The 26,811-nt window shown below is 36.6% G+C and overlaps 1 protein-coding gene across 3 annotated transcripts; it reads left to right on the forward strand.

Moving 5' to 3' along the window:
* Nucleotides 1-733: 733 nt before the first annotated feature.
* Tm2 (tropomyosin 2) lies at nt 734-26,003 on the forward strand. Of its 3 annotated transcripts, none has more exons than XM_083140970.1 (10): nt 734-857; nt 9,875-10,034; nt 12,573-12,698; nt 15,765-15,898; nt 17,784-17,901; nt 19,015-19,085; nt 20,575-20,650; nt 21,985-22,047; nt 23,184-23,253; nt 24,695-26,003. In XM_083140970.1, exons 2-10 carry the CDS (start codon nt 9,921-9,923, stop codon nt 24,775-24,777), a joined length of 855 nt encoding a protein of 284 aa, XP_082997096.1. In that variant the 5' UTR covers nt 734-857; nt 9,875-9,920; the 3' UTR covers nt 24,778-26,003. The 3 variants fall into 3 exon arrangements, with proteins under 3 accessions (XP_082997096.1, XP_082997098.1, XP_082997097.1); XM_083140972.1 differs by having other exon boundaries at nt 25,162-26,003; XM_083140971.1 differs by having other exon boundaries at nt 742-857; nt 9,878-10,034.
* Nucleotides 26,004-26,811: the final 808 nt, after the last annotated feature.

A 26,811-nucleotide genomic window follows, 5' to 3' on the forward strand; every position in this document is an offset into this window, starting at 1 on the left:
CTGCTTAAGAGAAGCAGGCTAGACGTTGTCAGATATTAGCTCCTCCTCGCAGGAAAGCAGTTTTAAGATGTCACTAATAAAAGTATTTTTGACTTACTAAGGGATCATATTTCAGCATAAAAGTAGTAAATTTCGGCAAAAATCAAATTTTCTTTTTGAATTCTGTATGTAGTATTTGTTGCTGGAATACCTTTTTTAACCAATTTTAAGTCCACTTTATACACAGATAGGCAGGAGTTGCAGTTTAAAGTGAGAGTACTCATTGGATTCAATTATACCGCGATTCGGACTTCACTTAAAACTGTGGGTTCAGTCGAAACTAAAAACTGCCTTGAAATAAATCTTATCAAATTTGAACTACTGAAATGTTATCTATAGGGGACTTTCTTGTTATTTTTTGAGCATTTCATGTGAGGTAAGTGGTGCACATGCATAGTGCGTATAAGTAACTGCATGTTTTCAAGCGCCGAGGAGTGCAAAACTAGACAGCTCAGAGACAGAAGAAATGAAATATACTGACCTAACTTTACTCAATAATGTCTTTGTCTTTTCCTGTGTTCTTTTCTAAATTTCGCCGAGGGAGGGGAATCATGGACCGTTCTAAGATCTAGGCCAGCAGGGTGACCAGGCAGAGTCCTCTGGAGTTATTCTCACCGAAGCTCTCCGCGAACTTAAGTTCCCGCCAAATTTAGCATGCCAAATCGCCATTTTTGGACCACCCTCGTAAGGAAGGCTTGAGGCCTGACTGGATTTCGGCTTGCTTCTAGTACGCAGTGCTCGTTGGGCTGCCAAACCAAGCGGTGACGCTAGCAGTTCCCTACCTCAGCAGCACTCCAGGTCTGTCCGCCGTTCTCGAGGTAAGTCACGGTTTATCCTCAAGTTTAAACACACTTAACAGCTGTTTATTACGTTTGCCAGAGCTTTAATTGGTGTTTCCCTACACTACACTAACATGTGCTTTAAAAATGCTACATTAGGGGTTTGTTTATTGCTTCTAGTCCCACCTATGAAGCATTGTAATAGTAGTATTAAGGTGGTGTTTGAAGTGGGGGATGAGGGGGAATTCCCCCTCCCCTTTGGTCCTTAGGGGGATCTTATATATATGATTCATATAATGTCTCCATGTTTCGAAAGGAGACACTGGAATCCCTCCCTCCCCCACTAAAATGTTTTGAATACCATACTGAATAGAACTAAACCACAACAATGAACATCAATGAACTTGCTCCAGACAGTTTACCGTTCCACTAACTTATTCTTCACAATTCTGCTTTCGTTTCACATTTCTTCCGCTACATTAAATTACCCTATAAATCATTTCCAATATAATTAGAAAAATAACTAAAAAGTAAAAAAAAAACATTATCAACTACTGTAGTGGGTATGAGTTTTCTTCCCTTTTTAGTCGGGATATATTTAGTGTATAAAACCAAAATCTTACATATACATAATGCGTTTTCGGATTATTAGAGGACACGTCCCTAGTCCCCCTTCCAACGCTGTTACATAGAAGAAAAAGAAGACGAAAGTTAAATAAACTGTGATAGTGAAGTGTGATGGAAATATTGGAAACAACAATGTACACATGACCTGCTATTGCATGACCTTAGAAGTGATATACAACTATATAAGTTTACAACAGACACGCGCGCTTGTGTGTGTGTGTGTATGTGCGTGTGCGTGTGTGGTGTAGGGTAAGTATAAACAATAGTGTAATGAAAATGCAGTGTGTCGTGTGGCCTACTTTTCAAGTTTGAATATGTTTTTGGGGAAGTTGGTATGCATGGTGGTGGTGGAAGGAAAAACTGTCATGCACACACACATACACACACAATCCCACACACATCCGGTGATTCGAACCCAAGATGTTTGCTTTAGCAGCTCATCATTAATACATTTAATTGAATTCTGCTTATCAGTTAAACAACATCGTGCGCACATGTTTTGTTGAGGTAATGTCAGTGAAAATCAAAGAACAAGTGTGCAAAGTTGTTGTCATTGTATCACTGTGTATGATTAAAAGTAAATATTGTTAACTACAATAATCAACCTGGAAATAATAATAAAAAAAGCTGTATCGAGTTGGAACGTGAAATGATACATCTACCTCAGACTTGTAGAAGTCTTCCGGATTCCGATATTCTATTTATAGCTAAGTGTTCACGCTCAGTGTGATATTTCGGCGCTGCTGCAGACAAATGGCTGTGAGATACAAGCTTATCACGAACAATTTTCCTCGTGGACAAATTCTACAGGCCTACTTTACGATGGTCATTCAACAGCTATATTATTTTAAAAAATCTTTGTAGACTTTTGCCTGCTGTAAAAATTACACAGACTGGTCTATCGTTTTAGTGAAAATAGTAGATAATTGTACAGCCGGCAGCAAATGTCGGACATAATTGTTTCGAAGGGACGGAATTGTACGAAGCTGAAGCAGCTCTTGTCTTCTGTCTGCGGCGCATTTCTTTAAATTTTGGAACCTCGTTATTTTGTTCAGTCTTGTATTACTTTGTGCTTACTTCCTCTCTACTTGATCATTTTATTTTCTGTTTTCCCCTCCCCTCCCGTCTTGTCAGGCGCGGATCCACGGGGAGGACGATAGGGGTGATCACCCCTCCTGCAAAGCCTGAAGCCTTGAAAGTAAAATACTGAAGAAAAATCTATTAGAAACTGTGAATTAACCTGATTTCAAAAAGAAGATAATGGCGATTCTGAAGTTGGCAACCTGAATTCTTAGGAGTTGGCAACCTGAATTTTTATAAGTTTGTAACCTGACTACCGTTGTGATGACAACATGACTTCCTTGAAGAAGTCAAGAATTAGCCTCATCTTCTCCCTTCCTACAGAGCTATTCCAGGTCTTAGATTAAGCATATGCCACTGATTTGGATAAATTATTATGCCTACTGTTTTTGAAAGCTCAAATGTTCTTTTATCACCATGTTCAAAGTTTGATTTGAATCAACTTTATCCTCAGATAGATCAATCGCAACTGGACCTTGTTCAAATTTGAATCCTAACAACGGTGCAATGTCCCTCAAAATCGGATCGAGACCCCTTGAGAGAAAAGCCAATTGCCCATCCAAACAAGTTCAAGAAAGAAATATTTACTCTTCCAAAAAATAAGCATGTTCAATAAATCAGTATACACCTAATCTAGTTGTTACTCACACTTTCTTCATTTTACACAATATGAACCATTTATTCCAGCACTGGAAACCTATTTTTTTTTAAACAATACTCTAATCTCTAGAACATGGAAGTCAGCTTGTTTCGTTTTTACAATACGATAACGATGAAACAGTGCAAGTGTAGGATAGAAAAGGTCGGTGAGGTGAAGTACCCGACTGAAATTCGCCCCTCCCAAATGTAACTTCTGGATCCTCCACTGCGTCTGTCTCATTGTCTTCTTCACTCTCTCTATCTCTATCAATTATTGCTATTTTTTCCCACTCTTCTCCTCTTTCTCTGTCACTCAATTTTTATTTCTCTTCCATTTTCTCTCTCCCTGCCTCTCTACCGATCTCTGAATTTTCCTTTATCTCATTCTCTGCCGCTTCTTTATACTCTTGTCTTTCTATTCTTTAAAGCGTTTCATTTTTCTGATGACAAGTAAACATGACGTCACATGGACTCCCTGGAAAATTCTGCATGGCAGGGAATATAATTCTTGAAGGGTCTCTCATTACTGGATTTGGAAAGGTATAATAGGACAAAGTAATCCAACAAATCATAAACCTCCTCCTTTAACCAATATTTCGTAAAAAGAACGCCAGTGTAGGAATGTATGGCATAATATAGGACTGCAAAAGGAAGACATACCGATAGCCTCCATTACAGTCATTCTATCCCTCATAAAATTAGTATAGTCCGATTACTTTCAAAAGATCCCCAGCTTCCTGTGAGAGTCCAACAAGCGAGCCTACCAACAGTGTAGAGCGTGAGCAGGAGAGTTAGCGATAGGTGCTGGGTTCAGATGACGTCAGCGGCTCGCTTCTTGATTGGAGGCTTCGAACCTTTTGACTCGCTCCCAAGCTGCAAATGCAGAACACCCAGAGATGTTACGAAAGTAATCTCACTCTATGTACATCACTTATACTGGAGTCAGTGCTCGAAGTGAGGGGTGATGCGGGGGATGGTAACCTCCCCTGCTAGCAAAAGTTTCGCAAAACATTCCCCCAGCTAACTCCAATACTTGATCAAAAGTCCCCCCTGCTGACTAGAGTAGTGAAGCTTGGATCGTATCTAGTGGTTATGTGGATCGTTCATAACAAACGTCAACTCAAAATTCTCAACCACGCATGGCCTTGCAATTGGAATAAGCACCCAAAGTGACGTTGTTACAATATTGGAAAATTTTAACTATACTGCTTTCATTTCCAAACTGCGCTTCAAGGTCACGGCATCTTCTCCCCACGCAGTCGCCTGTTCCCCTCCAAACACACGCCTTCTGCCTGTTCATTGGGTGCTGCACGGGGAATGCATAGGAGTGGGAGTGAGGAAGAGGGAAGCGCGGATCTGGGTGGATGTCCTTGAACCGCACATTCGCACATTGTTACCAGAATCGAAACTTCTATTTCGTGTGACACTGTTTATTGTTCAATGGAATGCAGATAGGAAGCTGTCAAGAAGACAGTAAATAATGCCAGTTTTCGAGCATTAATTCGAAAGCGATTTACTTTTGTAACCAGTCACAAACTTATCGAATTTAGATAGAAAGTACATATCATTGATGACAATGAATATGAAACAAATCTTTAAAAGTAATATTTCATTTCATTATGTCAGTATCAGTTGTTTTAAAACCAACCGCAAGAAAATCCCACGAAACCTTGCCCGAGCATGTTATGACGTCATCAATATGGCTACCGCTTTATGGTAATCAATTCTCTTTACTTGTAACTTTGTCAAATAGGGCTTAAGCCATTGGTCCTCAATCTTCGTGAGCCTGAGTACAGGTAGATTCATTTTTAAAAAGTGGATGATCCGAACCCAACAATTTTATTCGTAAATAGCTTTCTGATTTTTTTAACTTTACACATTAATTAATATGTACCCTTTAAATTTAATATTAATAAATACATTACGGCATAATCATAGAGAGTATAAGTTCTATTATGTCTAGGCGTGTTGACAAATGTAAAATTTCGTTTAAATTAGTTGACGACGACTGATCTAATGGAAACTTTTAGTTTCCTCTGGCCAATGTCATCAAATTAATTTGGAAAGTAATGATTTTTACTGGTATGTTACATTTCGGACACCTAAAAATTCAAATTAATCAAAATATTTCCACTTTAGTATTTGTTAATGAAATTCAATTCAGGTGCCCTTCTGTCAATCTCCAAATTTGGAGGCGGGAAGCAACGCGTAAAGCCTAATAGATCGTTTGATTGCTCACGCCAATGTCACGAAAGCGTTTTCTGTTATCGCAGTCAAACTCAATCCCGAGCTGAGGGTCATCTTTCTTCCGGCTCAAACTCGAGACAGTCCCAACCGTTAAAATTCAAATTTTTAGTCTGCACGGGCGACAGTCCCCTCTCAGCGTCTTTGATTTCTCACCTACATTGGCGAGAAAGAATTTCCTCTTATCGCTGGTGAAACCAGAACGAAAGACCATCTTTCCAGATGGTTGCCAGCTCGGGTTGTAAGTCGCAAACTTCAGGAGAACCTATCGCGGCCAGGGCCTGGTACCGGGCCGCGGTCCGGGGGTTGAGAAACACTGGCTTAACCGCTTACAGTTAAACAAAATGATCTTTGTGTATTTTTCACATTTTGTCCATTTCTGACGTTTTCAAAGCGGCGGGTAGAACATATTTCCAGAGCTTATCATTCGAAACTCGCAGGCCTTCTAGGTTATTGTATAACCTTTTAGGTTTGTTATACAGTATATGCATAAGCCGGCTCCCGTGGCGGAGTGGTTAGCACATCGCCAGGGCTCCCGGATTCAAATCCAGGCTTGGGCATGGATGTTTGTGAATGTCCATTCATCAATTTCATCACATCATCACTCATCTCCATCTTTGCAATTAGCCACAAGAGTCAAAGCGAAGTAAAATAAAGCAAATCAATCAGTTATATGTATATGTATACGTATTTGAGTAAGCTTTTGAAATGGAGATTTGCTGAGTGCGGGGATTTGTTGGAACCTTGAGGACAGGTAGTGGGATACCTCGCATAAATTTTCCTAGCTTGAGGGTGGTGTCCCACCCTCACATCTGGGGGTCCGTGGTTCGGTAGCTGATTAAGGCACATAGCAGTTCCGATCCCACTTAAACTGCAGGCTCAGTCCCCATTATTAAAATAAAATGGACTTAGACAAAAGCTCAAGCGACACGCAGCAGGCTACAAACATCACTTGGAAACGAACATTCAGAAATAAATTAAATATTTCGTACCGAAGTGACATGACAAGCTGCACGTTTCGTTTGCCGGTTTGGACTGGACCGTATTAGCACATACTGCGTAGTGAATGAATGCTTTCCTACAGACTGGATGGGGCCCGTGTTGCTTGTCGCCTGCCGCGCGTCGCTTATCACTTCGCCTCAATACTGGAAGAACCTCCTTCCAAAAGCGAAAACTGTAATGGCTGGGCAATCCTATGACAAAAGCCGAGGCCGTAAAAGTAAAACACGACTCACATCTCCATGCAAGAAACAAGGTTAGTCAATTTTCTGTTTTAAGCGAGGTAGTGGTGTTCTTTTGATCCAAGATGAAGCGAGACATCACTGAGAGGTACATATGAAATGAGGAAAGAAGCATTTACACATTACCAACTTGCTTCTTTCCCCATTTCATACCTCTCAGTGATGTCTTCCTTCATCTTGGATCAAAAGAACACCACTACCTCGCTTAAAACAGGGTAACATTATAGTATAGGGGAGACAGATTTCTTCAAATTTACAGGAGAAAGAACTTACGGAAATCATTTTCTGTAGCGTTGTGGAAGTTCGTGAATGTAGTTTTCATCCATTTTAATGCGAATACATATTGTTTTCTGCGAAAATCTCTGTCCTACACGCTGTTTCTGCTGCCGCCATTTGCTTTCTGCACGAGATCACAATGTTCCGTGTGTTAAGATGACGTAACCTCATAGTCAGTATTTCAAACTCGCCGTGTTTTCACTAGAACATGACGTGTCGAGTATTTTTTTAAATTTTTTTTTAACTATGCCTAACATAACTTAAACTAAACAAACCTTACGAAAATGGTTTTTGGGGCTAACGTCAATGGTTTGTGGGGCTAACGTCAATGGTTTGTGAGGCTAACGTCAATGGTTTGCGAGGTATTAGCATAATTTCAAATCCGGGCACAAAAGTAGGTATTTTCCGGTGAACGAGGTTGCAACACTGCATAAATCGACAAAACACTCGCACAACGCGCCCTGAACCAGTACGCTATCGCCCGCCATAATGTGTTACAGAAGCGAAGTAACAAGTAACAGTAAGTACTCGTAAATGTAAGAAATACACATTATCTTAGTTAGAAATGCATTATTTCACCTTAGGAAATTACAAATAGTACGTTAGCAATGTAAAAAAGTGCGAAATATATGATTTATAGGTGTCTCCCCCATACTATAATAGTACCTTAAACAGAAATTGTACCTACCTCGTATTCCTCTCCACCTGACCCTTCCTTCAATTCAAGTAGCTCTTGGTCTGTTTAGTTGGCCAGTTTTTCTTTTTAAGGAATGTGTATTTCTAACGATTATGTTTTATTCTTATAAAACTATATCTGTTAACATTATTTTATTCTTCTGTACTCCACTAGTTATTTATTTACTACTGATCACACCTGTTCACATGTTACACATGCGTGATCTGGTTTGTATGGAAATTTCCACAATCTCAAAACTACTTGGAACACTATTAATTTTGTATTAGTCTCAACTAATGTAAACACTAAAGAAAGTGGAAATTAATAGTACGTTATGAAAATATACAAAACATACAAGGTAATATTATATAACATAACAATTCCACTTACTTCTCGCAAGGAAGCAGAAAATTCAATAATTTCACAAAGGCAACCCCTGGATACGACATTTCAACTCGACTCAGGCCTATACAAGCATTTCACATTCCTAGGTACAAAATTCCCTTTTTTATATACACATTACCTTTCAGCCGAGAAAAAAAATAGAAATCGCCATCATTAATTATTATTATTTCCATTGATCCATAAAAATCATCAATTTAAAAAAAAATACTAGAATAAGCGAAAATAATGAGGGGAAATATAACAAAAATAGACTAATGAAATCAAAACGTGTACTTTATAAAATATATACGAATACGAAAACTCTCATGAAAATGTAAATTTACCGCCAGAAAAGACCATAAATTGAACTTTCGTGAAATATATCGAGGTATTACGATTGATTGATTTAATTTATTTTACTTCGCTTTTGTGTCACTGTTGTCTAATTGCGAGGATAGGGATGAGTGATGATATAATGAAATTGATGAATGGACGCTCTCAAACACCCATGCCCAGGCCAGGATTCGAACCCGGGATCCCTGGCGTCGTAGCGCGATGTGATAACCACTCCACCACGAGTGCCGGCGGGAGATAGTACGAAAAACATAGAGGGGTTGTTAGGGGTGTTGGACGTGTGGGGATACATCACTGTAAACACTACAACTAGGAAAATTTAGCACACATGCCGTAAAACATCAATACACAACAATTTTAAGAATCTCTTCAAATCTGAGTACCAACCACTTACAATCAGATGTTCGGAGTACTCCCACTCGGTGTGCTTCTGAAACAACTTCCCTCTCTTGCAGTTTCGCTGTAGCAAACCTCCCTTGTAAGTGCTGCAATCTGGTGTTCGATATAAGTATTAGCACTCGCACAACCAAGGACTCAGTGTTACAAACCGCACAGAAAAGTTATTGAATGATATTGCTGTAATGTCAAAGTTACTTTATGAATATTCGAACATCAAAGAAATTTATGGTGCAACACTAACAATTTGCACTTCATTGTGTATAACAGGAATTGGCACTTGACTTACCATAAGAAATGGTTATTTGTTTCACAACAAATATACTTGACATTTCAGAAACAGTGTTACCTTGTTTCCCAATGTGTACTTGATGTTATTCCAGGGTGAGAAATCATTGAAGACTGATGTTACATGTAAAAGTAAATTACTAAAAATTTAAAAAATAATTTGTTACCTTTATATATACCAGATATTTATAAAGCGGCAAACTAATTCCTTTACCAACTGGTTCAAAATGTCAATAAATTGCAAAATAATTCAAATTGCTTCATTAAGTTTACTTTTTTGTTTAATTTTTGTTTTCATTAATATAAATCAATTAGATTTCATAGTTATATTTGTCTTGCATTGTTGTTTTACTTTTCTTTTGCATATTTTGTTATTGGTGTACGTAGCTCTGTCAATGGTCCCTTGAAAGAGATATTCATATATATATATATATATATATATATATATATATATATATATAAAGTGAAAGCATAGAACACTCACAAACAAATACAGAGATAGACATTATCCTTCGTTCTTTCCATGTGTTTTTTATTATTGCTTAGTAAAGTACTATATTTAAAGTTAAAACTGTTTATCATCGTTCTTACAACAAAAATTCCCCACCTAGAATTTTATTGTGAGAGGATTTCCTTTAGGATTCTTTCTGTTGTTGGGGGAAATCTTTCTGCAATTGCAATCTTAATCAATGTGATATACACTAATTTTATCTCAAATTAAATAAACATTTTCAATGAATTACAGCCTGTTAGAGAGTTTTAGTATGTTTTTCAAGCGAGTTAGGAAACTAGTATAAAAGGAAGCTTTAATTATGACTTGTGACTGAGAGCTTATTATTTTCCCCTTTCAGCAGCTTTTTCTTTTGTCACCCGGAAGTTCAAAACCCAACCGCCGCCATGGATGCCATAAAGAAGAAGATGCAGGCGATGAAGCTGGAGAAGGACAATGCCATGGACAAGGCAGATGCCCTTGAGGCTCAGGCTAGGGATGCTAACAAGAAAGCTGACAAGGTGAGCATGGGTCCAAAATATTTTTAGATTTTTAAAGCATTTCCCAGACTCCCAATGTATTATTAAGTCTCTCACAGCATGCTTTGGACATTTAAATCATTCATCAAACTTTCAACGAATGCATCAGAATATATATATATATATATATATATATATATATATATATATATTACCTAAAATGTTTTAAGATCTAAGTGTAAATGAGTTTTTGTCATGGACAAAAACACAGGATTATAATGAAAATATGTCTCAGTCAATTGATGACAATGACAATGCTAAAACGAAGGCTTTGCACGTAATGCAAAGAGATACTTGCAATCGAGTGCCATTCTCACATTATAGGAAGTTCTTGGTTCCCATCTTAGAGTGTGACTCTTCTAAATTCAGGAGAGGTTTTGATAGGGTCATAATTGTCATGGTCAGATGTATTATATAGGCTATGCAATACTGTATGAAAATAATTGAAGACAGCATTATTATTTCGAAGGTAATTCGGGGGAGAGATTTGACCACCCCAAACCTTCCTCTCGGCACATCTCCGTTTTGGAATTTTCTTTGCCGTCTCACCTGATATTGCTGTCCCCCTGTCTGTTTTCCAGAAATAAATTTCTCGTGTCGTAAGTCCTGTAAATATGCAATCTCCACTGTTTATTACAAAAAAACCACTACACATTGAGAACATATATTGTGAATGCTGCTAGAACAGCATTGACAAACTCGGTTGCCCTTGTAGAGGTCAGCGAGTTCTCCGTGCGGTGCGAGCATTCCGCCTGCACACTGAACCTCTAGTTCAATAATCAGCAGAGGAGTGGGTGAGCCACTGGCGTCGAGAGGGGAAAAAGTACCGCGGTGGAAGGAGTCCTTCTTTTCACGGAACTCTCTACTGTTTCTTCTGCCTGATTTCAACGCTACACTGCATTGTTGCTCATGAATCAGATGACGAGAGGTTTCCCACTGAAATAACGCGACCGACGTAGCCCCCTGGTTCGCCCAGTCCCTTATTTCCGTGTCTCTTCCAACGCTATAGTATCGCTGCTCGCTCTCCAGACCACGCGTGCACACGAGAGCGCTCTTTCACAAATGTGCTGGGTTGCCAGGCCTGTGCTAGAAGAGTTTCAGTCAGTTTATCAGAATGGTTATGACGTCACATGAGTGGGAGGATAACGATACACACAGGCTCGTTATAAAAGCTTGTTTTAAGACCACTTTATGCTGAGACGCTAATCGGTACTGAACCTACAGTTTAAAGTAGGATACAAGAGACTGTAATAAGCCGTTGCTGTGTGTGTGGTGGTTGTGAAAAAATCTCACCACTCACACACAATAAGGTAAATAGCTGTATATTTTATGAAAGTTTAGCTATAATTAAAATTGTATATTAAAAGCTATATAATATCATAATGAATTTTGTATATTTTAAGAGTGGAAGTCTAAATATTGTAGATCATCATATTTTTTTTTATTTTCACCATCTTACATATCCCTACAAATTATTAAATACAAGTATCTGATTATTTGTTACATCTACCTAACGAGAACCAGAAAATGTACTGTGGTCAACAATGAGTACTAAACATGTCACTATTCTTTGATAGATCCTCCAAGATGTCAGTATATCTGATACGAATTACAATTTCTGTGTATAATTACTGCTATAACATAATTGTATGTGCAATAGAAACTGAAATATGCAAAATAACCTGTTATAAAATAATTCATAGCTATAACCTTTTAAATATCCACATTATAATTATGTCGAGTATAATATTATCATATTCATGTGGTTCAAAAAGATTTAATAGGATAAAGACTGTAACAGTTTCATGTCATGAATCTCATTATAAAGGAGCAGTTGGTTTGATTTGATTTTTCTTATTTTTCACTTTTATGCAACTTTTGAGTAATCGCGACGGTGAGGATGGGTAATGATATGATGAAATTGATGAAGGTACACTAAAAAAGAACATCCATGCCCAGGCTGGGATTCAAACCCGGATCCGGACAAAATTATTAATTTTGTTTGTGAAGTCTTCCACAAATTACATATTAATGTTAGTACGTTATAAACAATCAGTTATTTTATTACGCATACGTATAGCTCAACGTTCAATATCAAAAATTACACTTTTGTTACCACAAAACTACACTTTTGTTACCACAAAATTAATTCAAAATATGAAAAATTTAAATTTAAGGACCAATATTAAAACCTGAACCAATATAATCCATATTTTTACAATCGTAATGCACTATATCCAAAAACTTAAGAAAGGTTCTAAAAGTATTTGTCTCTTTATTATGTTTCAAATATTATTGTCAAATTATTGGATTTATGGAGTTCTATTATAGTATAATTAAAGTTTGTTTTTCAGTTGTAACATAATTCCATATCTACTAGAACGAATTGCTAAGTGGGAGAAATTTGATTATAGTAACTTAAATTTTCAAGCAGGTTATGAAGCAATAATATAAACCACCTTGTATAGCGTTAAGTGGGTGGGGTGGATAACACACATTAATTTCTTTCAATCTTTACAGATCCTTGAAGAAGTGCAGGACTTGAAGAAGAAGCTGTCTCAAGTAGAAACTGACTTCACAACAACAAAGGACAACTTGGCAACAGCTAACAAGAACCTCGAGGACAAGGAGAAGACCCTGACCAATGTATGTAGTTCAAGACAACAATTTACTGAAACTCGAAATACACACCCAACTGCTAAATATACGTTAGTTTTCAATATATAACTCTCAGGGAACGGATTTATAAGTAAATACACATCTTCATGTGATGCTATAATCAATATTATTTTGTTATTATCTTTGCGAATCGTGGTACGTAAGTTCGAAAAATGCTATTTTTATTTTCCATATTTTACATATATTACCTTTTAGCATATATTTTATATATTTTAGTTATTTTTACATATAATTTTCATATTTCCAAACGTTTTCCGAGATATATTGTGTTAAATATTAAAGGTTTTCCGTTCCTCTGTATTCTGCTCGATTTGTAATGTGTTTTCTTCTTCTTTTATATGACCCTATCAACGTTTATATCCTGTTGACTTGGGTCAGCGATTCTTTGATTGTAGTTCTTCCGGGTTCGGTACAGTGGGATCCATGAGTATTACCGTGCAAATTGTCCATGACTATTTTCATTAATTTTTCTCTCACATCCTGGGTGTTTCTAAGCGATAGTTTTTATGTATGCTGGTGCAGAAGTTGTCAACAGCTTGTTTTGAGTTTTCTTTTAATTCTTGAAGCTATTATTGGGTCAAATAAAGTGCACGAACATAGTGATGGACAATTTGCATGGTAATACTCATGGATCCCACTGTACATTAGATTGTATAATTTCACCTGTAACACAAATTGAAATCAATTATATAAGTAAATCACAGACATTCCAAACGCTGATCGTGACACAATGTCACCTTAACTAGATACTTGGAAATATGACATTGGCAGGCCAGTAGCCAGAATTTTATTTCGGAGGGTACTGATCCTTTTTCAGCAGCTGCCATTTAAAGGCCAACAAGTTGGGGGATGGAAGCCCTAAAGATGAATTTCGCAGTATATTACAACTTATTATACAAGGAAGTAAAATTAATTACCAGTCCTCCTCCGTAGTCGAGCGGGTTAAGGCGTTCACTCGTCTTGAGATCGTTCACTGCGGGACGGCGTAGGTTCGAACCCACCATCGTGAGGAAATTGGGAAGCTCCGAGTGAGTGAGCGTAACCCGGTCGAGAAGACCTACAGTAAACGGCTGGGGGTTCGTCGGGCTGATCACCCGTCACCCCTTTACTGGTCTAAGAACTCCACGCTCCAACAAGGTGACGGCGGAACAGTGTGGGAGGGAGACCAGCAGTCGGTAGGTAAGCCAAGGCCCTTCAAGGTGCTGTAGAGCTGTGGGTTATTATTAAAATTAATTACCACTATACACTATTTAAACTATATATTTGTAGGATTTCGGCGGGGGGCTTCAGCCCCCGAGCCCTCCCCCTGGCTACGTGCCTGACCATTGGAATGGAAATCAACTGTCTAGCGTGCATATTTGTTTGGGTAGGAGTGAATTTACCTTGTCCCGTAATGGCGGTTTTTCTGATTATTGTGACATCACCTTCCATTTCCAGATTTCAGAGAAATTTGCCGCCTTTCAAAATAAGCTTGTTTCTATTTCTTTGCTTTGAATCTCAGTTTGTGGTAAAAACTCATGATGACCATTCATTTTACAAACATTCCTTCTAGGCCTGAGTCTTGATTGAAATATGAAGATCAAGTAAAACATTCTTTCGTTGACACTTGTCTAAGGTTACCAAACGCTAAGCCTGATTGAACATGGCTTCCTAATGCGAAGAAGAATTCCTTTTGGCGGAGGGCTTGGGCGACTGATTCACTAAAATACCGTCAGCAGTCCCAGAATAGAAGCTAACCCACATAGAGCGAGCCTGGGAACATCCAGGATCTTCATGAGCAGAAAATAGTTCGTTGGAGCCTCCTATGCATGCACGTTGACCTGCTTGTTTCAAACAAATAATATGCTATTTCCAGAGATTCTCTGTAACCCGTGCATTTCACGACTCTCACTATGAAATCCATATTCGGATATCGTTGTTCATTCAGTGAGTTAGTTCATTGATGGAAATCTCAAATTAAAGGACGAAGTATACTTCTCGCAATGGCCGTGCTAAATACAAGGAAGCGTTAACCTTCAATCCTGGGCCACATTGGAAATGGGAGAAGGGGACACAAACTCCATTGAAATACTTTTATCCGGAGCAAAAGAATTGAGGTGGTTAACTTGAGTCCTGTTTATCTTACAAATTATATGTCAAGATATTTGTATTTTTCCTCGCAAGAATATTCTACACACTGGGGCAAATAATTTACTCATAGTTGCGTATACACCACATCCCCTCCCCCCCCCCACACACACATGGTCGTCCGAAAGGTAGCAAAGCAAGCCGCGCCCTCATGGAAAATGAATGACCCTCAACAATATACCTTGCACATGTAATTTCACTTTAGTCACAGTAATTTGCGTTTATTATTACAAAGGACTGATAATTTCAGATAAAACAGGTACAAGATCGTTTCAGAAACGTGAGAATTTCAAATTACAGCGTTTTGTGTAAAGAAAAAATGCTCTGAAAATAAATATTACATGAAAAATGCCTTGATAGGCCCTTCACAGAAAGAACCCTACAGACTTCCATCTAGACACCCCTCCCAACACATACACATACAACCCCCCCCCCACACACAGTGCAATATGTTATGATAACCTGTTGAAAGTTTTTTCAGTACGATACTGATATTCATTTCATAATTTAATGTGTACCTATAGTTGAATCGAAGACAATATTAAATAATTAACAAATAAACAGTTAATATATTCATTGCGATATGTTAAGCAGTAACAGTGGTATTATACATCTGACTGCTAAATAAGAAACAATTATGTAGTTCTGAAGCAATAATGATGTACAATATTATTGTAGATGTAATTATTGAATCAAGAAATGCATTGTAGATCTGGCCTATGAGAATTTGGTTCTCTACCCAGAAAGCGCAAACAGCCTAACTTTTTGCTTTGGTGCTATCTGCCTGACACTTACATTGGCAGACTTCCTTGTGGAGGGAAACTTTTGGCGGGAAAAGGAATATGAGTGATATTTTACAGTGTAGTATAGTGGTACTGTAGCTGACAAATTTGCCTCTTCTTCCAGACAGAACAAGAAGTGGCATCCTTGAACAGGAAGGTCCAGATGATTGAGGAGAACTTGGAAAGATCAGAAGAAAGATTGGGAACAGCTCTGACCAAGTTGTCTGAAGCTTCCCACGCCGCTGATGAGGCCCAGCGGTAAGATTTCCCCTCCCTCCGTTACCTTTGAATCCTTTCTTTCTTTCTTTATTCTTAGATCCAGTAAGCAGTAGACAGTAATTGTAGACAAATTTAATCTATGTAAACAACATGTCCACCAGCGTAAGGTTGGGAGAGGGTTTCGTATAAGTGGAATGCAATTATACTTCATTTAGAATTTTCGAATATGTGTTGATTAAGTAAAAAGTATAATTGGTGTCAGCACTGAGGCTATTTGAACCCTTCCCCAAACACATAGGTCCTAAGCTTCTGAACAAATTTGGGTCAGTGACAGAGGTACCTGCATAAAATTTGCTAAAAAGAGGGAGGGGGTGTCAAAATGACATAATCTCTCCAAGTGGGATAGGCCTATATATTGAAAATCGTGACGTCATGTTCTTGGGTCATCGTAAAATAGAAATGTTTTAACAGAGAAAGCGATAGAGAGAGAGATAGGAGAAGTAAACAAAGAGAGTGAATAACAAATAAAGGCGAGTGTTTGTGTGTGTGTGTAAGAAAGAGAAAGAAACAGAATTACAGCGTGTGAATGAATGAATAAGATGGAAAGAAATAATAGAAGCTAGAGAGAAAGAGAGAGAGAGAGAGAGAGAGAGAGAGAGTAAAGAAGATAACAGAAAAATGAAATAGAAAAATGTGATAAAAGAAACAAGAAACTGAGTAAAGAAGGGGAAATAGATTCTACGATATAGGAAAAAAGACGAAAATCTAGAAAAGCATATAAAGCGAATGAAGGAGACGTGAAACAAATAAATGAAATAAGAATAATTAGCAATTTTTCCGCATTCCAGGGAGCCAGGTGTCTCCTCACCTTTTGACCTTCTCTTTGTACACCCATGATAAGTGAATTAAAAGAACGAATATCTATTATAGATAGATAGAATATAGAATATAACAAACATATTAAGGAGACGAACTCCTTATCAGGACTTACACCTCAAGGCGCTAAGTAGTTTTAACGTGCAAATCTTTGCTGAAACACTGACATAGTATATACCTATAATTTCCTTCTAGACGTAGATAACAAGCTGTTTGTATAATTGTTTTTACTTTGGTGTAGTTCTTTTAAACGAGGCGTTATTGAACACAATTCAAGTAATCAATTTCAATTCAGTTTTTTATTTGACGTAGTTCCTCCACAATAACCATGCATGAGATAATAGGTTGGTTGGTTGAGTTGGTGTTTTAAATCAACCTTATGCACAGAAAAGCAAATCGGGACTGGATATACAGTTTAAAGTTGATCCGAACCACTATGTGCCTCCACCGGGTATCGAACCCGGATGAGATTATAGGGTTTGACAGTTTTCGAATCAGCTAATTCATCTTTCCACCTCATTGTTCCCAGGAGTAAACTTATTAAAAAAACATACTATTATAAAGGAATACACATATTTACTATGCATTAAATGTTTTTTGAGTGGCTAGTTACAGAATTGAAAGGTGATCCTTAATTTTCACCCCTTTTCAATTTCGTCCTGAACTGAGAGCATGGAAGAAAATTATAGTGTCTTACATAATAACTTTTATATATAGAGATCAAAAATACATTTAATTTATCTTGAATAACGCAGTGGTTGAATAATATATTCATTTAAACTATTCAAACTAGAGAAACAGATACTCGAAATAGAATCTTAAATATGGTTGTGTATGCTGTAGCGTGGACATTGTTTTGCTAACACATAATTTCTTGTGCTGAACCATTTTCCACAGATGCTCAAACACTTATTTGATTATGTTTCACACGTCACCTTGACAAAATTAATATATGAACACATAATATCCAAACAGTTCTTTTTGTTCTTTGTAGATTCAATGCAAGTAAAATAGTACATACAGATAAATATACTGAATTCTTTTTCAGAATGTGCAAAGTATTGGAGAACAGGAGCCAACAGGACGAGGAGAGGATGGACCAATTGACCAACCAGCTAAAGGAGGCTAGGCTACTGGCTGAGGACGCTGACGGCAAGTCAGACGAAGTAAGGACATAAAAACATCACATCTCTTTAATAATTCAATACTTGCCAGGTGATTTCCATTGTTAAATACCCTTAACCCAGCTAGAAGTCACCCAACATATACATATAGTACGTATGAATCTTCCCCAAGCCGAGGACATTATTAAACGCCTCAGCGTTATACTTACTCACTAATTAGATCATTACAACCCAGAACTGTCCGTGACTGTACAAGTAAAGTACTTTAGGACAACCCAATGCTTTCCCTCTTAAGGGAATTTTCTGACCAAAGTGACAAGCGACACGCGACACGGAGGTTACACACCGAAGAGACAAGTTACACGAGCTCCATCCACTCTAGAAAAGCATTAACTCGTTCGTTTCCAAGTGACACGTGTCGCTTGTCACACGTCGCGTGTTGTCGCTTATCACTTCGGTCTGTAAACTTCCTCTCACTCTGTGTTCTTGGTCAGTGCTTGGGAATTTCCTGATCTACATTAACAGGTTGAATGCCACGCCAGAAATTCTCTTTCTGTCAAAGAACTCAAAATCTCCTTTCATTGTCCACAACACACACACACACACTGGCACACTCGTGTATATGCATGTATGTACGCGCGGGTACGTATATCACACTATACTCGTACTGTAAAGGCATCATAAAGTTAGAATAATAATTTTCTTGTTCATTTTCTTCCTATTGAATGGTTTCAAATTTTTTTCTCAGTCATGAATAGTCTTATTTAGCGTCGCTTTTCTGCCACCTTTAGCTAATCACGACGATAAGCATGATTAGATTAAATTGATGAAAGGACACTCACAAATAAACACCCATGTCCACGCCAGGACTCGCACCTGAAACCGCCGAAGGTGAGATCATAAGTACAGCACTCAACGTTCTCAGCACCGAAGCGACATGAAGGTTTTTTTAAAGCCTTATGATCTTCCAACAAAAGACAGTTATTCAAGATATTTTAATGCATTTCGAGTTTTTTGTTTTTTTTTTAAAAAAAAAACACATTAGAATATGAAAACCATTCTCGTTCTGTATTAATCTCAGATATAATTATATTTTTGCTGTCATAACTTCTGTGAATTCCCATTGAACCAAAAACCTTTCCATCTTGATTCAAGGTATCCCGTAAGATGGCCTTCGTTGAAGACGAGCTTGAAGTAGCTGAGGATCGTGTGAAATCTGGCGACTCGTGAGTAGAGATACATGCTAATTTAAGTTTATAAGTAGTTCCTTGAATCTAGTAAATCTTATGTCGATAGTGGCAACCTTGTAGGTAAGGATATGCATTCTCCAACTTTCAAGAAGGAAGTTTATTATCTGCCTGCAGGAGTTGAAGACAGTCATTGTTTGAACCTAACTGAATGATACTAAGGGAGAGATAACTATTGAATGATTGATTTGATTTACTTTACTTCCCTTTTCTGACACTTTTGGCTAATCGTGAATGGGAGGATGAATGATGATAAGATCAGGTGTGTGAAGGGATAATGACAAACATATATGGACGACACAACACGAACTCCACAGAGGATTATACTGGTTGTGAGCTCCTGCGCCAGAGCCTCGCTAGTCTACAAAATGCAGTCCAGAATGTACTACGTGGAAGTAAGGTTGACACTTGGGTGTCATAAGGAAGGGTTATCCCTTACAGAAATATTGTATCACCACAGGTTTATATCTGTTTACCAACATTTTCGAGCGAGACTTGTTCAGGTCGAATAGATTAGTGCAGGACCGAATAGCGATTGCATGTCGTCGTAGTCCACAGTAACTACCAGATATTGTGACTTCATCTTCAACTCTCCTCATGTAGATAATAATATGAGACCAGTGTATCTACGAAGCTCATGATACCCTGCATTATAAAAATAAAGAGCGGGAACTCAGAATTCCAATGGCAATGTTAAACCACTTCATTCTAGGTTATGATAGGATATGTCAAGGTAAACTATGTTCCATTCCTGTGAAACCTCCTTGAAGGTTGACGCTCAAATTGAACGGAGATCAATGTAATCGTTAATCTTTGAAAATGTTTAAATGTTCTTACGATCTTTTAGAATTATACATTGATTTTGGTTATGTGTATTTGTGAAAAGATACCTCATGTAGCATAGAGTTTTGAGTTCTTGTTTTAAGTTAACTTTATGCAAATATGGACTACTCAGAACTGGACCTACAGTTTAAAGTGTGATCCGAACCATGGAATTTCGGATAGTTCTTAGATTATAGCTTTTGTGAGTTTTAATTCTCAATTCAAAACAATATATGAGGCGTTGCGGATACGAAGGGCGAACCCAAGAAACGTACATTGTGAGGGAAATGCGTTTCAAGTTGTCAGGCACAGTTCGAACTCCACAAAAACTTGGTAACAGTAGATCGGAATGTTTCATGCGTGATTTCCAAAGTTTTTTTGTGGAGTTTGCACTGTGCTTGACAACTTGAAACGCATTTCCCTCACAATGCACGTTTGTTGAGTTCGCCCTTCGTATCCGCAACGCCTCATATGTACTTTCTGTTCAAAAAAACTTTCAAGATCTAACGTTTAGTTCCTTCCAAGAACAACACAATTTATTTCACACATAATGTGCACACACATGGTACATTCTTGAAAATAACTTATTTCTGTACAAGGCATTTTCAACTTACTTAAGTCTGTTCTCAAATTTTGAATTTTCCAGAAAGATCATGGAGCTCGAGGAAGAGTTGAAAGTCGTCGGCAACAGCTTGAAGTCCTTGGAAGTATCCGAGGAAAAGGTACGACTTTTATCAATCAACAGGGTGATCCGTTTGGGTATGGAAAAAATAAAATGGATGTGAAATTTTTTTGGTCAAATGTAATTACCTGAAATATTGTATACAAAAGACTGAAAGGTGGGAGTTTTTATTTTTATACACTACTAACAGTTTGGTACAATTTTCAGTTTTCTACATGGCCTCCATTGCGAACTCTGCACAACTCATAACGGTGATTCAATTCATTCCACGTCTGGTGTAACATCTCTGGGGTGATTCTTTCGAAAGCCTGTGTGATTTTGAGTTTCAAATCATCAATATCTGTGGGTTTCTGTGAATAGACAGCGTCTTTGGACTTATGGACTTGTGGACTTGTGTAACACTCTCACACTTAGCATACCAAAGAACACATTTAGCCCGTTGCCTGTTCGTAAAATATATTTTAACAATAACGAATCAGTTCAAACTTCATTGTTGCCAACACACTACAGCAAAACTCCCATGTTTCACACACGAAAACAGCAACACGAAAATTTTCCTACTATCACATTTACGTTTCTATTAATGTTTTATTTTATCCATACCCAAATGGATAACCCGGTACATTCCGGTACTTTTATATGCGAATAGTAGGAATACATGTTGCTTTGTACTTGATGAAAAACTTTGTAATGAACTAACTAGGCTAGGAAATTTGATATATCTTATGTAAATGTTGAGAGAAGTACTATCTTGCATATCAAATTATATTTGTCATACATTTGGAAGTAATTTTAGGAAGTAAATATTAATCCTATTATAATGAACTAGATAATTCGCAGTTTGAAAAACATGGGGCAAATTCATTTTGACGTCTTTGCGGATTGTATGATGTCTAGAAATGCAACTTACTAAAACGTTTGTTTGTGATTCATAAAAATACCATTCTTTAAATGTTAGTTAACAATCAGAAAGTTACTACAATTACAATTACAATTATTGCAATTTAACTTCCTTTAGTAATATAATTTAGCCTTGTATCCATATTAATTACACTAAAGTTGCTGATCAAGGCAGTTTATTAAGATTTTAAAACACTTTACATGTAACGTTTCTACCCTGTATCAGGGCCTTCCTCAGACGAAGAACTAAACAAAAAAAAAAAAAAACAGTTTGGTTGCTGCCTTGGTCAGCAACTTTAGTGTTATTAACTTCCTTTAGAATCAACCCATGCATGTAAGCAATATAATTTAGTACGATTTTACTGCAATGAATATAGGGGGAATTTTTATTATTAATATGCTCTATTTTAGTTTGTAAGCTGTAAAATGTACCTGTGCCTGTCACATTTCTTACTTTTAATTCAAATATTTCAGGCTAACCAACGAGTCGAGGAGTACAAGAGACAGATCAAGACCCTTTCAGTCAAGCTAAAAGAGGTAATGCTTTACTTGTAACAAACTGCAGTTAAATAAATCAAGAGTTGTTTGTTAGCTTCTAGTCATTCGCGATATATACATTTAGAAACACTTACATCATACTATCAGAAATCAGCAGCATATCTTGAATGTTTATGAAATAATTTCCGTCGTTACATTTTTTTTATTATAATAATGGAATTTCAATTTTAATTGTTTACTTGGATTTCAAATTAAATTAATAAGAATCTCTTTCAGTAATAATTTCTAAGAATCGTATAACATTTGGCAACATGAAAAACTAAATATGCTGACCAAGGCAGTAATTTATTTTATTAGAAACATAAACTAAACGTAACGTTTCAACCTTCTAGCAAGGTCTTCTTCAGACTCTGTATCAAGTACAAAAGCCTGAAGAAGACCTTGCTAGAAGGTTGAAACGTTACGTTTAGTTTATGTTTTTAATAAAATAAATTACTGCCTTGGTCAGCATATTTAGTTTTTCATAATCATGGAAACAAGGCTTAATGGTGTTATAATTTGGCAACAGAATTCCATTTTTATATGACCATTTAGTGTATCTTAGAATGCATGTAAGTTGACGAGAAAAAAATAGACATACTTTAATCTGTTCTAACAATGAATCTTAATTCAAAATACCACACTAAACTTGCAAATGACTTTGGTCTATTGGCTTGCTTCAAAGAAATTCATATAATTTCTTTCGAGAGTACGTGATGCTCTATATTAAAATAAAGATAACTGCATAGTAACTGTAACAATTTGCCCTTTTTCGTCTTCAGAAAGTACGTATTGTACATATAATTAAAATATTGTAGGTTTCTAACGTTGGAAATAATATGCAACCTGATATTTACACAATCCTTATTCAAAACATTTTCGACATAAGTTAAAGTAGTTAGTAGTGGTTCTTGTGTAATACATGTATATTCGTTTGATCATTTTGAGGAGAGCTAAATTTATTAGTGGTGTAATTTTATTATTTGAAAGTTAAAGAGTTTTATTAATTTAAAGTTATTTTACTTAGTCGTTTTGTGAAAAAACGTAAGATATGTTGAAACTAAAAATATCATTTCATTGCCTTATTTTAATTTTATTAAGATCTTTCCATGTTATTGACTAATTATATTTTATAGGCTGAAGCCCGTGCCGAATATGCTGAGAAGTCTGTTAAGAAACTGCAAAAGGAGGTGGATAGGCTTGAAGGTAAAAAATCGACATTCCCTGAATCTAACCTACTTGGAACTATAGTTTGGAGTATCCTTGTAATATTCCCATCTTATCACATCACCTGTTTCTATTCGTTCTGATTAGCAATACGAACTTACAAGCATTTTATCAACTTAATATTTTTAACAACTAATAGCTACACCAATTTAATTATGTTAGCAAATCAGCTAATAACGTTTTCTCTAACAATAACAATTGTATATAATTTTGAACAATCATGCGAAACCAATACGTGATAAGCTGTATTTATACATACAGTTCAGTCACATTTCAATGAAAGTTGCATACCTTGATAGAGTAGTTTTATATACCATTATTATTATATAACATAATGCAGAGTGCAGATGTGCATACACTCAGCTTGCGAAGTCCTTTATAGATTTGCTTTACGCACTCAACTGACACACATTTAAGAAAGTTGTTGTTCGTTAAATTGTGTTCCTAATCCATATTAATTAGGTTTCTTTTATGAAGTTAGTGGTACATGTAATTTCTTCTATGAATGAAAAGGTAGATACTTGAAGTTTCTTTTCGAACTTTATAACGAATGCAATATTGGCTAGCTTATTTAAAGTGACATAATTTGTTGTGAACTAAATTCACACAGATCTTTCTGATATAGTTTGTCATATTACAACAAAATGTATATTTTGAAAGTTAAGAATTAACTACATTAAAATTCCACTGAGGAAACTTTTTGAGAAGTGACTGTTTGGAAAGAAAAAGATTTTTAAAGCCTGTTCACTAATCATTGGCTCTATGAGTATAAGCATGCTATATCAATTACAATTTGTAACATGCACGATTCTAATTTATGATTTGATTTATAAATGATAAACTTAGTTATATTAATTAGGTCAGAAGTTATGCTGCATGCAATAATAAAGTGCGATCATAATGAAATATAAAGTAATGTTGATATAAGACGAGACTGAAGTCAGTTGAGTCCACTTTTTTATATATCATACTGAACCTGTTTGATTTTTATTTCACTGTTTGTTGTTGTTCTTCTTCTCATATTGTACCTCTGATTCTATTGAGAGTTGTAACATTATTTTTAAAAATTCAATTCAGTCTCCTCTTATATAAATTATGTATATTATAGAATTGCTTCTTTTTTGCTGTTATTAATTTTCATTGATCTATTCAGCACTGTTTACAAAAAATATATATTTTCAAGTGGCAATAATCATAATGTCTGGTTGTCGCTTGTTAAAAAGTTTAATAATATGTAGTCCTTCATAAAAAATAACTGACAGAAATAAATATATATAACGCTTCTTTTATTCTAAGCTTTACTTTCTTGCTAATAAAATATCACATGCTATATTATTAACTTTATTATTTTTCAATAATGCAAGTTATTATTTTTTTGTGGCCGTTTTTTTGCTAACCAATACCTTCCTGTTACTTGCAGACGATCTCTTCCATGAGAAGGAGAAATACAAGGCAATATGTGATGACTTGGACCAAACTTTCTCCGAACTCACAGGCTACTAAACCTCTAGGCGGTGTGCTGGATCTTCTTCTACTCTGTCTTTGCATATCATTCTTTATTTTACCTCCTTACAATTCATTTTCTCTGAAGAAACTGTCACGCACAAATGTTAATACTTTATATATATAAAAAATGAAAATTAGGTTGCATCTGCGTAAACTGTGTGCACAGATAATTCACAAATAACAATAATAAAACAAGTAACATTTATACTACCACGTTCAGTCTATTTTTTTTAAAAAAAAAACTTTTTCCAATCTTTTTGTTGCCATTGTTCGGCTTCAACAATTGGCTGCCAACAAGCTAACGCTTTCGTGAGTGACCAGCAGCAGCGTCTAATCAATTATTTTCACTGATAACGAATTCCTATTGTTCCTCTTTCACAGATGAACTGGGTATCAACAAAGACAGATACAAATCTTTGGCTGATGAGATGGATCAAACATTTGCTGAGTTAGCCGGATACTAAAGAAAACACACACAAAATCTTTGTTTGTATGCTTCCAGGGAGGCCAAGAAGATTTGCGCGACAGTACTCTTAAGTCTAGCACTTTTCCTTTTTATTTCATAAATATATATATAATTCTTCATATTCATAGCTTGTTTCTCGACAATCGTAGTCTCTGGAACTCATCACTTACAATGAAGAAGCAAGGCATTTGCTTGTAAAAAATATATATTTGTTAACATCTGAAACTATTGTTTAGGAAATGCACATAAAAAGATAAAACTGATGCCTTTATAAATGTGAATATGCTTAGCATATTGTACTTCTATTTTTAAAATCGTGTGCTCAAATGATTTGTTACGGAGGTTTTAGTGTTTGGATGATTAAATGTCATTGAATAAATTTGAGAAAAATATACCTTTAGTTGTCAAGCTTGATTATTTCATTCTTCCTTTTCGGCTTATTCAACTACAATCTGTTGAATAAAGCATGCATAAAGATATCATTAAGACACTTGGACTGACTGACTCCTTAAGGCTTGATTAAGAATTGAATATTAAGAGCATTCAACACTGTTAACAATTGGAAATTTATGCATTGTTCGACTTCTAAGGGAGTTTCTTTGTTAAGAGCAATAACGAACAGTAACACTATTCTCTTGGGTCGAAATGTTACTTTACGATTAACGTAATTATGTTTGCTTTAGTTACTTACTGTTATCGGTTTCTTGTACACAGATTGTATGTTTATAATACATTAAAGTGATTGGTTAAATCTTAAGATTCTTTATTTATACGAAAACTATCGTTGAGATAATAGCATTATTTAAATTTAATAAAATCTTTGTCCATAAGGACCGTATTCTAATGTGGTTTTAGCTACAATTTGCTCAAAAAGAGTCGTCCTCCGTGGCCGTGTGGTCTAAGGCACTGTGCTTTGGACTCCGACTGCATGGGTTCGAGTCCGCCTGGGTTTTCGGCCTGTGTATAGAACCGGTGGCAACCCACCATTGTGAGAAAATTGGGGAGCTACGAGTGAGTAGTGTAACCCAGTCTGGGAAATTCCCTATAACGGCTAAGGGTTCGAAGTTCTCACCGCACGTCACCCCATTGCCGGTTGAAGATCTCCACAACTCTAGGTAGGATTGTGGGAGGGAGACTTGCAATCGGGAGATAGGCCCTTCCAGGCGTAGAGCCAGGGTTATGTTACTAAAAAATATATACTTAAACATCTGTTTGTAGATTTATACTTTACGAAATAAAAGTACAGGGAGCGTAGCCCCCCGTATTTTCAACACTACGATGGTCATGGTTGAATGCTTGATATGAACACATACCTGATGGTTTATGTGTCCGGAACATCGGTATGGAGACCGTCTTTTTCCTAGCACGGCCGAACTCTGCGCCATATTGTGGCACACTTCGCAATGCAAGTGTGAATAAGACCTTTTTCCGGCGGTGACGTTCCCCTCAATACGTTCTGAAGGGCCTCCAATAAACCCCAGAGGTGGTTAATCAATGACACAGGTATGTGTTCTATCAAGTAATCCAACTGTTACCATGGTAGTATCGAGAATAAAGGAAGGGGG

This window comes from Lepisma saccharinum, chromosome 19 (genome assembly GCF_977018435.1).
Source record: "Lepisma saccharinum chromosome 19, izLepSacc3.1, whole genome shotgun sequence".
Lineage (NCBI taxonomy): Eukaryota > Metazoa > Arthropoda > Insecta > Zygentoma > Lepismatidae > Lepisma > Lepisma saccharinum.